The following is a 14,037-nucleotide window of genomic DNA, read 5'->3' on the forward strand; positions in this document are numbered from 1 at the left end:
TCAAGTGTCATTTAAACTCCTGGTGACCTCTGGCCTGTAATTTGAGAAGGCCAATTGGACTTAGCACTCATGGGCATAGGGGAGAGCCTCCTGGGGTTGGTGAGGACTGAGCCCAGGTCCCCGTTTCACCAGAGCTGCCTGCACTAACCCCCTGGCATGTTCCAGAAAGCATCAAAACTGCGAGGAATCTCAACAAAGCCGGTCTACATCCCCGAGGTGGAACTGAACCACAAGCTGATAAAAGGCATCTGCCAGAGCACCATAGACCTCAAAAACGAGCTGAAGCAGTGCATCGGGCAGCTCCAGGAGCCCACCCCCAGTTCAGGTGACCTTAGCAGCCCCCTATGCTGCCCTTTGTGGAGCCCTGCAACCCGATGGGTCCCCTCAATGTTTTGGGATGGGAGATTGGGGTGTGATCCCGAGCACTGGGGCCTGAGTTTCAGGGCTCCTGAAACATCCGCCCTCTGTCTGGAGGCTGGTGGGAGTCTGCTTCATCCTGACATTTTAGGATCTTTCCTAAAGCATTTTTGGGGACTTGATGTTAATGCTTGGACTTTCTGGACAGATAGGCTCTTTTGGCCTGTGATCTTGAGGCCAACTTAGATGGGTTTTGAATGGGCTAGGGCTTGTTATTCTGTTTGGTGGGGGAATGGCTCGTTTGGGGGAGAAATCTAGAATTCCTCTTTGTCACCCCCTTTTCATCACCCCATATCCAATCCATTGCCAAATTTCACTTCTTTCAATCTCCTTACTCAGTCTGCTGATCCTAGCACTGCTTGCCTGTTCTCCATTGCCATCACCTGTTGCCCCGTGACTGTAGCAGCTTCCTAAACCTTCTGCATCTGCCGCTGGAGCCAGAGAGGGATTTTCATGATGCAGAGCTCATGTCCTGGGACCTATTCTGCTTTGCCCGCTCACTAGGCTTCCCATTACTCCCTGATGCAGATCAAGCCCTTGACCCTGGTCTAGATGCCAGGTCAAGCCCTGATGGTCTCTCTCCAGCCCCAAGGTACCCCCCACTCTCCTCTGGTGCATCTCTCTGCATTCAGTTCCTCAAATATGCAAAACTTCCTGCTACAGGGCCTTTGTGTTTGCTCTTCCCCACTCTCCAGAAGGCTTGAACTCCACCGTCTTCCCTAATTAACTCCTCTTACCCTTCAAAGATCACCAAAACATTACATTTATAGCCAGCCTCCCCTGCCACTGCTCCCACTCCTCGGACTGGGCCCAGGGTCCTTGTCATCCTCTTGGGACTCTTGCATGGGTAGTATCGCACTCTTCCTCGGGATCCCCGTATATCTCCCTCGTTAGGTTGTGATCTCTATGAGGTCAGGGGCTGTGGCTTATTTATTTATTTATTCAGGGATCTTGCTCTGTTGCCCAAGCTGGAATGCAATGGCGTGATTATAGTTCACCGTAACCTCAAACTCCTGGGATTAAGCGATCCTTCTGCCTCAGCCTCCCGACTAGCTAGGACTAGAGATACACACCATCATGCCCGGCTAATTAAAAAAAATTTTTTTTTTTTTTGAGACAGAGTCTCGCTCTGTCACCCAGGCTGGAGTGCAATGGCACAATCTCTGCTCACTGCAACCTCTGCCACCCAGGTTCAAGCATTTCTCCTGCCTCAGCCTCCTGAGTAGCTGGGATTACAGGCATGTGCCACCACACCTGGCTAATTTTTGTATTTTTAATAGAGACATGGTTTCACTATTTTGGTCAGGCTGGTCTTGAACTCTCAACCTCAAGTAATCTGCCTGCCTCAGCCTCCCAAAATGCTGGGATTACAGGCGTGAGCCACCGGGCCCAGCCTAAAAAATTTTTTTTGTAGAGCCAGGGTCTCGCTAAGTTGTCCAGACTGATCTTGAGCTCCTGGCTTCAAGTGATCCTTCTGCCTTGGCCTCCCAAATCATTGGGATTACGGGCTTGAGCCACTGTGCCTGGCCTGTCTGATTTTTCTTCAACGCTATTTCCCTAGTGCCTAGCACAGAGCCTGGCCCATAGTAGATCTCTGTTATGCAGTCCAGGATTGGGCGTGAATCTCAGCTTGGCCTGCCGAGTGTCCTTGCAGGGCTTCTGAAATCGGTGGCGGTGCAGCCCCATTGTGGAAGTGCTGCGTGGGGGCAAAGCTGTAGGTGGCTGGTATGTGGGAGGAGGGGAGAGAAAGAACAGTGGGAAAAGAACAAGTGTTGACCCAGCCTCCGCTGCACGACCTTGATCTCATTCAGGAGTCACATCAACCATGAGCAAGGTGAAGTCATCCCCATTGTGTGCTCGAAGAAACCAAAGCTCAGAGAAGTCTCAGAGGCCACAGAGCTGGGTGCTGGTGGAAAAAAGACTTGACCCTCGCTACATTTTAAAAAGTCAGAGAAAAGAGGGAACACACCAAACTGGTTCTTAGATCACCTTGTTTGTAGCTCTTGTAAACAATGGGATGGGGAAGGTCGGAGGAAATGGCTGTCTGTGTAAACCCTCTGCCTGCCCACCGACCCATGGCAAAGCTGGTTTCTAGGGTCAGTGAGAGGAGCCGCACACACTGAGCCCTTCTTCTCTGACACAGGTGACCCTGGAGAGCATGACCCAGCGTCCACACACAAATCCACACGCCCCGTGAAGAAGGTCTCCAGTAAGTAGCCCCACCCCTGTCTCCATGGCAACAGCATGGCTGTGGCCTCCCTGGGCTCTGGCCAAGTCACTTCCGGCCCATCCCGAGTCACTGTGGGGCCTGGACCTCAGTGGGAAAGAAGTTGGCGGCAGTCCCCACTGCGGGGGGGCTGTAGGGCTGTGGCAGAAGCTCCCCTGTCCATCAGCGTTGCATGTTTGGGCTGCCTGGAATAGCAAGATGCCTGAGGCCGGCTTGTTTTGAGAAATATTTACTATACCCAAGGCCTTGGGCAGAGCCTTGGGCGAGGAGACTGATGGCGGTCCGGGAAGGGCGGAGGCTAAACCTCCTTGGCATCTCAGCAGTGTTCAGCCTCTGGGTTGTAATGGGCTTCTGCTATTACCATGTTTCTCAACCTTTTTTTTTTTTGGTTTCTCACTATTACCCTCCTCCTGCTTCATCCCCAGAACCATTTGAGAAAATTGTTTTCCTAATTACAACCCATGAAATTTTAATACCACCCATCTACTGCATAACTGTTTATGTTCTGTGCTTTTACACATAAAAAGAGTAATCTTTTTTATTCCCTCTCCCCCAAGGATCCATTTTTGCCCTCCTAGGGGTTCTATCCCCCTCATTGGGCAGGCACCTGCCATTGACATGGGGGTTGAGGAGAAGAATGGTCCTGTTTTGCAAATGTGGACAATAGCGATATCGAGGCCACAGGATGATTCTGAGTGATGAGGGGACACTGATTGCGAGAGCTCTTTATGAGCCATATACCACTGAGATGTCCATATACCACTGAGATGTCCATATACCGCTGACATGTCCATATACCGCTGACATGTCCATATACCGCTGACATGTTCGTATATTGCTGACATGTCCGTATACCGCTGACATGCCCATATACTGCTGACATGTTCATATACCACTGACATGTCCATATACCACGGAAATGTTAGCTGTCATTGCTTCCCTGAAAAGTCGGTGTGAACCCAGGAGGGCTGGCTGCACACTGCTGGTGTTGGGGGGATGAGAGAGCTAGGGCTTGCTCTTTGTTGTTGTTGTTGCTTGTGCTTAGTGTTTAGGTCACCTGTAGCAGGCAGAGTGTGGTATCGGTCCCCGAATGGAACAGAGTCAGGGCTGGGATGGCTGGTGCAGATGGAGGAGGGAGGCCTTAGCTGGGCCAGAAAACTTCGAAGGGTACTTTGTGTGAAAAGGGAAGTGAAAGAGCAAGTGGAAAAGTACTGTTGACCTGTGTCCTTCCCCAGTCACCTTCCTCTGAAAGCTCCTCCCTTGGTATGAATGAGGTGGGGATGCCAGCCAGCAGGCAGGTGTGTTCCCCGGTGAGGTGAGGTCCTCCTGTCACAGCAGAATGACACCCTGGAGAATAAAGTTCAGGAATGAATCGAGGCTCCTCTAGGCTGAAATGGGGAAATAGGGGAGGGGGGACGGACTAGTCCCAGAGCAGAGAGATGTCTAAGGGTAGGTGATGAGGGAGGTGCCTGTGCCCTAGACTGATGTCACAGCCTGGGCCTCCCAAGATGCTGGTCCACAGGGAGTGGGTGGGAAAGTGGCAGAAGGGGAGGAAATGGGACAGAGAGTGAGCGACTGCGAGTGATGTGACTTCGAAGTAGGAGAAGCGGTAGCAAGGGGGCTTTGTGGTGTGACGGAGGTCTGGGGGAGGTAGAGAGTAATAGGAGAGAGCGGGGCTTATCTGTAATGTCAGGTGTCCTGCAGGTGGGCAGGTATATGATTTCAAAAACGCCCCTTTTTGTTCCAGTGTTGTGGAAGGTGGCAAAGAAGGAAGCTGCGATCTTCTAGCCCACTTGAGTGGACTTTGGACTCACCTGGAGGGCTTATACACCACAGATTGCTGGGTCTCACCCCCAGCCTTTATGATTCAGTGGCTCTGGTTTGGGGTCCAAGAATTTGCATTTACTATTTTTTAAGAGACAGAGTCTCACTCTTTTGCCTAGGCTGGAGTGCAGTGGTGTGAACAGAACTCATTGCAGCCTCGAACTCCTGGGCTCAAGTGATCCTCCTGCCTTAGCCTCTTGAGTAGTTAGGACTGTAGGCATGTGCCACCAAGCCAGGCTAATTAAAACAATTTTTTTTCTTTTTGTAGAGACAGGATATTGATATGTTGTCCAGGCTTATCTTGAACTCCTGGCCTCAAGCAATTCTCCTACCTCAGCCTCCCAAATTGCTGGGATTACAGGAGTAAGCTACAGTGCCTGACCAATAATTTGCATTTCTTAGGGGTTCTCTGGTGATGCCACTGCAGCTGGCTTGGGCACCAGACTTTGAGAACGACTATTTTAGCCAAACTCAGTTCCTGTAGGTAGACACTCCAGATATTTTTAAAAGACTTGGCAAGTATTTTTTTTTTTTTTTTTTTTTGAGACAGGGTCTCATTTTGTTGCCGAGGCTGGAGTGCAGTGGCAAGAACACAGCTCACTGCAGCCTTATCCTCCTGGGCTCAAGCAATTCTTCTGCCTCAGCTCCCAAGTAGCTGGGACTACAGGTGTGTGCCACTAGGCCTGGCTAGTTTTTTTTTTTTTTTTTTTTTTGGTAATTTTGTAGAGATGGGGTTTACCCATGTTGCCCATGCTAGTTTCTAACGCTTGAGATCAAGTGATTCCTGCACCTCAGCCTCCCAAAGTGCTGGGATTCCAGGCGTGAGCCACCGTGCGCCCAGCCCTTGGCAAGCATTTTTTTTTTTTTTTCTGATTCCCTATTTGGTTTTTGTGTTTTTTCCTTTATGGAAATATAATTTACCTGCAGTAAATCTGTTTTTTCCCTGCAGTAAATCTTAAATGTGCAGTTAGATCTATTTTGACAAATGCATACATGTGTTACCATTGTCCAAATCAAGATAAAGAATTTCCCTTTCTCCAGAAAATTCCTTCATGCTCCTTATTAGTCAGTCCCTGCCCCTACGACCGCTCATGCTGGTTTCTATCACTATAGATTCATTTTGCCTGCTGACTCCTTCTGTTTTTCAAATTAGAACATCCTTTTATTTGTCTGGGTCAAATTCATGCACATGAATGTTATTATTTTGAAAATGTCATTGTGTTGTGCCTTAAAAGATCTTAATTCTGAAAACTTTCTTTTGCAGAAGAGGAAAAGAAATCCAAGAAACCTCGTAAGTTATGCATTTCTGCAACTGTTCGTTTCTTGAGACTGCCCGAGCACAGAACTAAATGCTGGTAGTGAGAGTTGACCTCTCTCATCAGGGTTCTGTGATGGGTTCTATATGATTCCATTCTGTAATGGCAGCAGGCCTGAGGCTGGAGGGGAGGACAAGCATAAATGAGATGAATAAGGTGACTTTAGCCTTGTCTGTTGTCCCCTGTGTTGCCCTGCTGTTCAGGCGTGTGTTTGTAGAAGTGGCTCTTAATCAGTGTGGAAGGAAGTAGAGGCCATCCCGTTGCTCTGTATCATGTTTCCCTTTCCTTACCCCCAGCCCCTGTCCCTGCCTCACTCATCAAGCTTCCCACATTTGGAGCCCCGGAACATTTAGTGGATTCAAAACAAGCTGGCGCAGAGGGTAAGTTATCATGGGCAAGGGGCTTTGGGGTGTCCACTCTGAGTTTGTTCTGCAAATCACTCTCTGTTTCCTCTCCCAGCTGCAGCCAAAGCCACCAGCTTGCATCCGAACCCAGCATCTCTCAAGGCCAAGGTGCTGGAGACCTTCCTGGCCAAGTCCAGACCGGAGCTCCTGGAGTGTGAGTAGCTTCGGGGCTGGTGCGCAGTTCCTCTGGTTCTGTCTCTCCTGCGCTGCTCTGTGCAGCTCTCTGTGATGCCAGCTGGCCGGCTATATCAGCCACTCCCCTTCACTTGTCCTTTACTTTGTTGCTCCCTTATTTTCTCCCAGTCATCAGTGCCTTTCTTTACTTTTCCTAACCAGCTCAGATTTCACAATTGGTCCTTTGACTCTCCCTCTTGCCGTCTAGTCTGGCCCAATTGAGCTCACCTTTCTCTGTGGGTCGGTGCCTACATGTCCTCTGCAGAGAAGGCAGGGCGATTGCGGTCACCGGCCTTCACCCGGCGTCCCGTTGCCGGCACGCCTGCCCTGCATCTCCTGTCTCCTCCCCACCACTCTCCAGAGCCACCATTCCCAAGACTTCCCACTGGCCATAGCTCCATCCTTCTCCCTGTCCCGCCCACCTTCTGCTTCACGGAAAAGATAGACACTGTAAAAGGGGCTCCCCCTGCTCTGTTATTGTCATCGCATCTGCATCTACTGTACCCCCTTCCTCGCCTCCTGGCCCTGGGCTCTGGAGTCTGCTCCCCACACGCTCTCTGGAATCTTCTGCTCTTAGGCCTTTCCATTCCCATCTCTTCACCCTCAGCATCTCTACCTAGGCTTGCCTATCCGTAGCACGTTTACATCTCTCCAAATCACAAAAAGAAACCCAGCAAAACTGTCTCAGCCGCAGCTCTGTTTCCTGCCTCCCTTTCACCCGAATGCTTGTTAAAAATGCAAATTACTAGCTGGGTATGGTGGCTCATGCCTGGAATCCCAGCACTTTGGGAGCCCGAGGCGGGTGGATCACCTGAGGTCAGGAGTTCAAGACCAGCCTGGCCAACATGGCAAAACCCCATCTCTACTAAAAATACAAAAAATTAGCCGGGCATGGTGGCACATGCCTATAATCCCAGCTACTTGGGAGGCTGAGGCACGAGAATCACTTGAACTTGGGAGGTGGAGGTTGCAGTGAGCCGAGATTGTGCCACTACACTCCAGTGTGGGCAACAGAGTGAGACTCTGTCTTAAAAACAAACAAACACAAACAAACAAAAAACCCCAAAAAACAAATTCCTGGGCCCTGTTCTAGCCCTACAAGATCAGACTCAGGCAAGCACGGAAAGCTGTTTGTTTAGCTCATTTCCTCCATGATCCTTTTGAGGACAGTTGGGGAAAAGCAGCTCTGCAGATTTTCTACATTGGTGGCTCTCAACTATCTGCGTGTTGGAATCCTGGGGAGCTTTTTAAAATCCCCGATGCCCAGGCTGTCCCCCAGACTGGTTCATTCAGAATCTTGGTGTTTGGCTGCCCAGGGTTGCAATGTGGGGCCGAGGTGGGAGCCTGAAGTCTAATCCTCGTGCTACTGCATTCTGACCTCTGTCCTGCCCTTGACCCAGGCAGCTCTGAGGTCATCAGTGTCCTCCGTGTCACAAAATCCAAGGGACGCCTTTCAGCTTTTATTTAGCTTCACCTGTCAGTGGCATTCCTCCTCCTTCTGACACTCTCTCCCCTTGCTGCTTGAGCCGCTATACCCGCCTGGGTTTCCACCCACCCCTCCTTTGCAAGCTCGTCCAACCTGGAAGTGGGTGGAGTTCCATTGTCAAGGCCAGGCCTAGGGCCCTCCCACTTTCTGTCTTCTTGCTTCCTTTGCACCTCCGTGCAACACTCCAGGCAGCACCTGCCAGTGGTACCCACTTCCATGTGGTGGCCAAAGACAATCACTGAAAAATACAGCCTTTCCTTTATCATAAGCAGCTGCGGCAGGCTTGGTGGGGATCTGTGGGTCCCTTGCTTTTTCAGGGCTGGCCTTCTTGTAGCCCTCCACTGTCCCTGCCCTCCATGAGAGGCCCAGACCAGCCCTGGGCTGCAGCTAACTCTTGCCCAAGCTGCTAGCGGCGGTGCTGAGCCACGTGTTTCAGGAGCTGCTGTGCACTCTGTGGCAGCCGCATAAACAGGGAAAGTAAAGTTCTATCAACTTAGGGCCTTTTCCATCCCCAGCTTATTCATTTTGCCTGGGGGGAAACTCGGACTCCAGTGAAAAGTGTCATGCCCCGAGCCACCTAGCAAGTGAGCAGGGACAAAAGAGACTAGGGTGAAAGCCCAAGTCTCTTGGTTCCCAAGTTCCCAAGCTAGGGTTTGTCCCTGTCTGCCTTGCTGCCCCATAAGGTGTCTCCCATGGGTCCAGGATCGCTTGTGAGGGCGGAGGCAGAGGAGATTGAGTATGGGGACGACACTAAGGGGAGCTTAATCCTCAGATGTCCTGGAACTGCTTGTAAATGGCAGGAAAGGTGGGGAGGGCATGCTAGTGTCACACAAAGATGTAGTCAGGCCATGTCTGTGCATACAGACCTCGCTTGGCTCCCTGCTGCCCAGCAGTTAAAGTCTAGACTCCTAAGCCCTTCCCTTTCTAGCCCCAACATGTTTCCCTTCTCCTGCTGCATCTGTGTTCCCAGCCACCCAGCTTCCCTGATCCCGGCACATGCCAACCCTCTTGGCACTCCATGGCTTCACCCTCACTGTTCCCTCTGTCTGGAACAGCTTTTCTCTCTCTGTTCTCCTCTGTCTAGTTCTCGTCTTCTGTTACTTGGCTCCAATTCCAGCCTGCCAGTGAAATGTTCCCCAACTGTAGCATCAGTTGCCTTGTCTCTGTGTCCCTACAGTGTGTGCCTACCCTTTTGGCAGAGTGTGAGTCTCATGGTGTCGTTACTGATGGACTTGCCTTGCTTGCTGGAGTGTGAACTCCATGAGGCCAGGCACCTTGTCTCTCTGGTTCATGGTTGTGCATCTTGTGCCAGAATCTGGTGTCAGTCAGGTGCCTGGTAAATGGTTTTGGATGGATGAATGGACAGACATATGGATGACTGATAGATGATAGATGGCTGGCTGGCTGGACAGAATGGATGGATGAATGGATGGATAGATGAGCTGATGAATAATGGATGGGTGGATAGATGAGTGGATGGATAAATGGACAGATGGATAGATGAGTGGATAGATTAATGAATGAATGAATGGATAAATGGAAAGGCAGAAGGATGGATAGATAAGTGGATAGATGGATGAATGGAAGAATGGATAGATAGGTAGATAGATGGGTATATGGATACATGGGTAGATGGATAGATGGATGGATGGATACATGGATGGATTGATGGATACATGGATAGACAGATAGATGGATGAATAGACAGACAGATGGATAGATGAGTGGATAGACGGACCAATGGGTAGATGGGTGCATGGATGGATAAAACTAGTGAATAAATAGTACCACTTTGGCAAAGGTCTAACAGAGCACTTTGGGCCCCTTGTAATTAATTCGTTGGGGTGATGTTTTCTCAGATTACGTTAAAGTCATCCTGGACTACAACACCGCCCACAACAAAGTGGCTCTGTCAGAGTGCTATACAGTAGCTTCTGTGGCTGAGATGCCTCAGAACTACCGGCCGCATCCCCAGAGGTTCACATACTGCTCTCAGGTGCTGGGCCTGCACTGCTACAAGAAGGGGATCCACTACTGGGAGGTGGAGCTGCAGAAGAACAACTTCTGTGGGATAGGCATCTGCTATGGAAGCATGAACCGGCAGGGCCCAGAGAGCAGGCTCGGCCGCAACAGCGCCTCCTGGTGCGTGGAGTGGTTCAACACCAAGATCTCTGCCTGGCACAATAACGTGGAGAAAACCCTGCCCTCCACCAAGGCCACGCGGGTGGGCGTGCTTCTCAACTGTGACCACGGCTTTGTCATCTTCTTCGCTGTTGCCGACAAGGTCCACCTGATGTATAAGTTCAGGGTGGACTTTACTGAGGCTTTGTACCCGGCTTTCTGGGTATTTTCTGCTGGTGCCACACTCTCCATCTGCTCCCCCAAGTAGGCAGGCTGTAGACACTTGGGCTGACTGCCTGCAGAAGTCCCAAGACCCTAGTGAAAATACAGCAGGCAGAACTCTCCTTGGATAATTCCCCAAGAGGTCCCAAGGATTGGGAGCATGGGAGGGGAGCTGGCGGGAGGGTGGGAGGTGGGATTTAGCCAGGAAAGGGGTGACAGTGATTGTGTTGTGGGCGAGGAGGCGTTTCCACCCCCTGGTGTCTATCAGGGCAGTGTGACCTACTCCCCATTGTTCTGGAAATCTCCAGGCTGCTGGGCAGCTGGGCAGAGCTCTGGGGAGTGAAGTCATGAGTGCCCGATTCCTCTTAGAGAAAATCCATAGCTACTGTAGGTTCTGTCTTGGGCCACTTGGATCTGAAGGCTGCCCCTTTGCTCTCTGGGGTAGCCTTCAGATCTTGGTGTTTTGATTACTCACTATAGATGTTTTTAAAATTACAAAGTCATTGAATTTCAATATTACATAACCTCCATTACCCGCATGTTGGTGCTTGATCTCCTGGTTATTATCTGTGCTTGAGGAAACACCCACAGCAGTGTCTACCCAGAACAGTTTCCTAAAGAGGCATGCCCTCTTCCTCCACTGGAAAATAGTGCGTTCCCTTCCTACCCTGCACACCCATCGCCCCCACACTGATGGTTTCCAAACAGGAAACTTTTCAGCTAAGGCTTCAAACCATGATTGGAATGAGCCTGTGTTGGATTTGTGATTCAGGGTCAAGGTGACCCTGATCCAGTTTGGGTGGAAATCCTTCCTAAGTATCATAAGAAGCATCTTGGCAGAGATGCTTTGGTGGCAGCCATGAGCTTTGCTGGAGGCCTTGCTTCCCATAGCCTTGGCTGTGGGGCAAGGAACTCTGCCAGGCGAGGGGGACGCTGCCCTGGGTCAACAGAAGCCTGGTGGGTTTGCTCGTATTAGAGTGTCCTGCCTTCTTACTGACAACTCTCCTTGGTGATAGCCTCTCTCCCCTGGATTGTGACATATGGAATGACAGTGCAGGTACCACTGAGGCTAGCACAGTCAAGCTGCCAGCTAAGCTGGATCCCTAAAGCCTGCTATCATGCAGACAGGCTATGCGGCTGCCTCAGGGACCACACTAGACCACTTGCTGGGGTATCAACCTACCACCAGAAGGGTCTTTTAGCAAACCTCACGGGGAACAGGAACATTCCTGTTCATCCCTGGCCACAGGCTGCAGACCCAGCACTGGCCCTTGTGTGAGTCAGAGCCTGGGGCTGGCCCTAGCCCCTTCTACTGCCTTCCTCGTTTGAGCCAATTATATAAGCTCACATTGATCAGGGAGGGAGGGAAAGAGCTAAAGAGGGTCACACAAGTGGCTATTTTCCCTGCAGTGTTTCTGTGGGGTGAAAATAACCCAGTCCACTAAGGGGCGGGAGTGAATGGATTGCTGGATTTTCCCCAAGCTCCTTATAGCCTGATGTTGTCAGGATGTGAGTATGAGGAATTTAGCCTCTTATAGTGAAATGAGTCCAACTCTGGGCTTTGCTTAGAGGAGAGCTCCGGTCAGGCTTCTTATAATATGAAAAGAAGTCACCATTGGGGAAGTAAAGACCCCAGACCTTTTCATATGGATATTAGAGAATGTAATGCATCTCAGGTCTCGTGCTGGAACTCTAGGGCACTCTAGGCAGGCTCAGAACACTTGATATTCCTGACAGGTACACACCTGACATGCAGGTACATACCTGATCGGTGTCATCTCCTAACAAGGATTTTCAGTTCCTCGGGAGAGCAATAATCTTTGTAGGAAAGACATCCCTGCAATAGGTGATATGTGGTCCTTAGAAGTTTTCTTCCTTTACTACTTGGAAGGAAAGTTCTTTGGTTATTCTTCTCTGCTTTTGAAGATGATCAAAAGCATCTTCATTGATTTTCTGAAATGAAAGCCTTGTCTGAAACCAATTAATACTTGGGAAACAGCTGGGCTTGGAGGAGTAGGATGCCAGAGATAAATCTATGGCTCCTGCTCTGGCTCTCTTCTGCAGAAATGAGGGCAACAGTGAGGCCACTTCCTTGGCAAATGTGCAGCTCAGGATAGAGAAGCAGGAGACCCTCTGTTTAAAAGAGAGGCAAGTAGGTAACCAAAGCCAAGCTCTGTGCAAGGTGCTTTGGAGTTGTAAATTGAGGAGTGCATCTTTGCTGTCTTGAACCATTCTGTTTGCAATGGTGAGACCTTACATAACCTAGCCTTGCAGGGCCGCCACACAACCCTGGAGTCCTAGAGTTGGAGGAACCTTTGTATCCATCTGACTTCTCATTTTGTGGAATATGATGAGAAAGTAGAGGATCGCTGTGTTCACCACTCTTGCTGTTCCATTAGGGAGGAGATGCCTGCTAGCATGTGTGAGGGGAACACTGATACACTGGGAAGTATCGGAAATTCCCAGAAACACAAACATAAAATAACTATCCTAGACCCAGGTACTGGGGACTGTCTCAGTCAGTGTGGCATGATAAATAAAAGGTTAGGATCAAGTCTTTGTATTTTTCAAGATGTGGTAGCTGATTATTCCTGTTTTAAGTCCTCTGAAATTGATCTGCAATCAATAATACTAATATGTTATCTTTTACCATATTCTGCCTCTCACTATTGATTTTAATTAGTTAGGAGTATTTGAACTGTTATTTCTTGAGCTTAATATTTTTTTAGAGTTAACTCTTTAAGGAGATAATCATGGCTGTAGACAAGGCCAGGGCTGGCTGACGTGCCTTAGAAGCTTTGAATGCAATAAAGCAGTGTTTGGCGTTCTCCTGCATTGTAGTGCGGGTAGAAAATGCTATTTGTTCATCATACTGTTGTCAACAGATGAGCCGCCCACTACAGACAGCTACTGCCCAGGGACCTGCGCAGGCCCCACCCAGGGGTTCCCAAGGGTTGAGATTTCTGCAGACCTATAGCCAGCACACTTAGTCCTGCCCTAGATAGAGTTACTCTTCGGGAAGCTTTTGATAAGAAATTCTCAGACTGATAGCATGTCTGTCTGGGCTTTGCTGCAGGACAGTCTAACTGTGGGGGCTAGGGGAAAGCGGGGGGAGTATCGATCAAAGAGTAAGCCACACACTAAGCCACACACGGATAATCAGTTACTAGGGATGGAGGTGTGAGGGCTCATTATATTATTCATTTTACTGTTGTATATGTTTGAAAATGTCTATAATAAAAAGCTTTAAAAAAAAGAAACAAAAATATTTCAGGCCAGCAATGGGCCCTTCGTGTTCAGTGGATTTTATCCTTGTTTCAAGTGGGGTAGGAGTTCCAGGAGGTGTGGATTGGAGGTTGTCTAAAGAATTCGACTGGCCTTTGTCCTTGCTTCCTGGGAGGGAGACTTTCAGTCCTTGACATTTCCAGGGTAATAGGAGTGTCTTTGTTATTTGTGAGGCCGTGGGATCACACTTGAGCTTATGCTAAAAGGTGGGATGACTCAGAGCTGGGGCTGGTCACCAGAAAGACTGACCATGTGATTAGAGGGTTGAGGCTTTGAGTCAGCTTGACCTATGGGGCGGGGGACTGGAGGCTGAGTTTAATCATCTGGCCAGTGCTTTAATCAGTACATCATGAAACCCTAATAAAAACTCTGGACGCTAAAGCTCAGCATAGCTTCCTGGTTGGTGAAGCTGTGGCTATGCCAGCAGGGCAGTGTGTCCTAATTCCACGAAGAGGGGACATGGGAGCGCCGTGCTTGAGACCCTTCCAGACCTTTCCCTGTGTCTTCCTTGGCTTGTGGAGCTGATTTGTATCCTTTATAATAAAACTAATCATAAGTATA

At 49.7% G+C, this 14,037-nt stretch overlaps 1 protein-coding gene across 1 annotated transcript in view; it reads left to right on the plus strand.

The window, feature by feature from the left end:
- TRIM25 (tripartite motif containing 25) overlaps positions 1-14,037 on the plus strand; it is a 47,851-nt gene extending 33,814 nt beyond the window's left edge. Inside the window, exons 7-12 of the mRNA XM_054460187.2 lie at positions 166-325; positions 2,561-2,626; positions 5,733-5,759; positions 6,081-6,164; positions 6,244-6,342; positions 9,708-14,037. Coding sequence (XP_054316162.1) covers positions 166-325; positions 2,561-2,626; positions 5,733-5,759; positions 6,081-6,164; positions 6,244-6,342; positions 9,708-10,237 — 966 coding nt within the window. The 3' untranslated portion in view covers positions 10,238-14,037. The remainder of the gene's footprint in view (positions 1-165; positions 326-2,560; positions 2,627-5,732; positions 5,760-6,080; positions 6,165-6,243; positions 6,343-9,707) is intronic.

Source organism: Pongo pygmaeus, chromosome 19, assembly GCF_028885625.2.
Source record: "Pongo pygmaeus isolate AG05252 chromosome 19, NHGRI_mPonPyg2-v2.0_pri, whole genome shotgun sequence".
Classification (NCBI taxonomy): domain Eukaryota; kingdom Metazoa; phylum Chordata; class Mammalia; order Primates; family Hominidae; genus Pongo; species Pongo pygmaeus.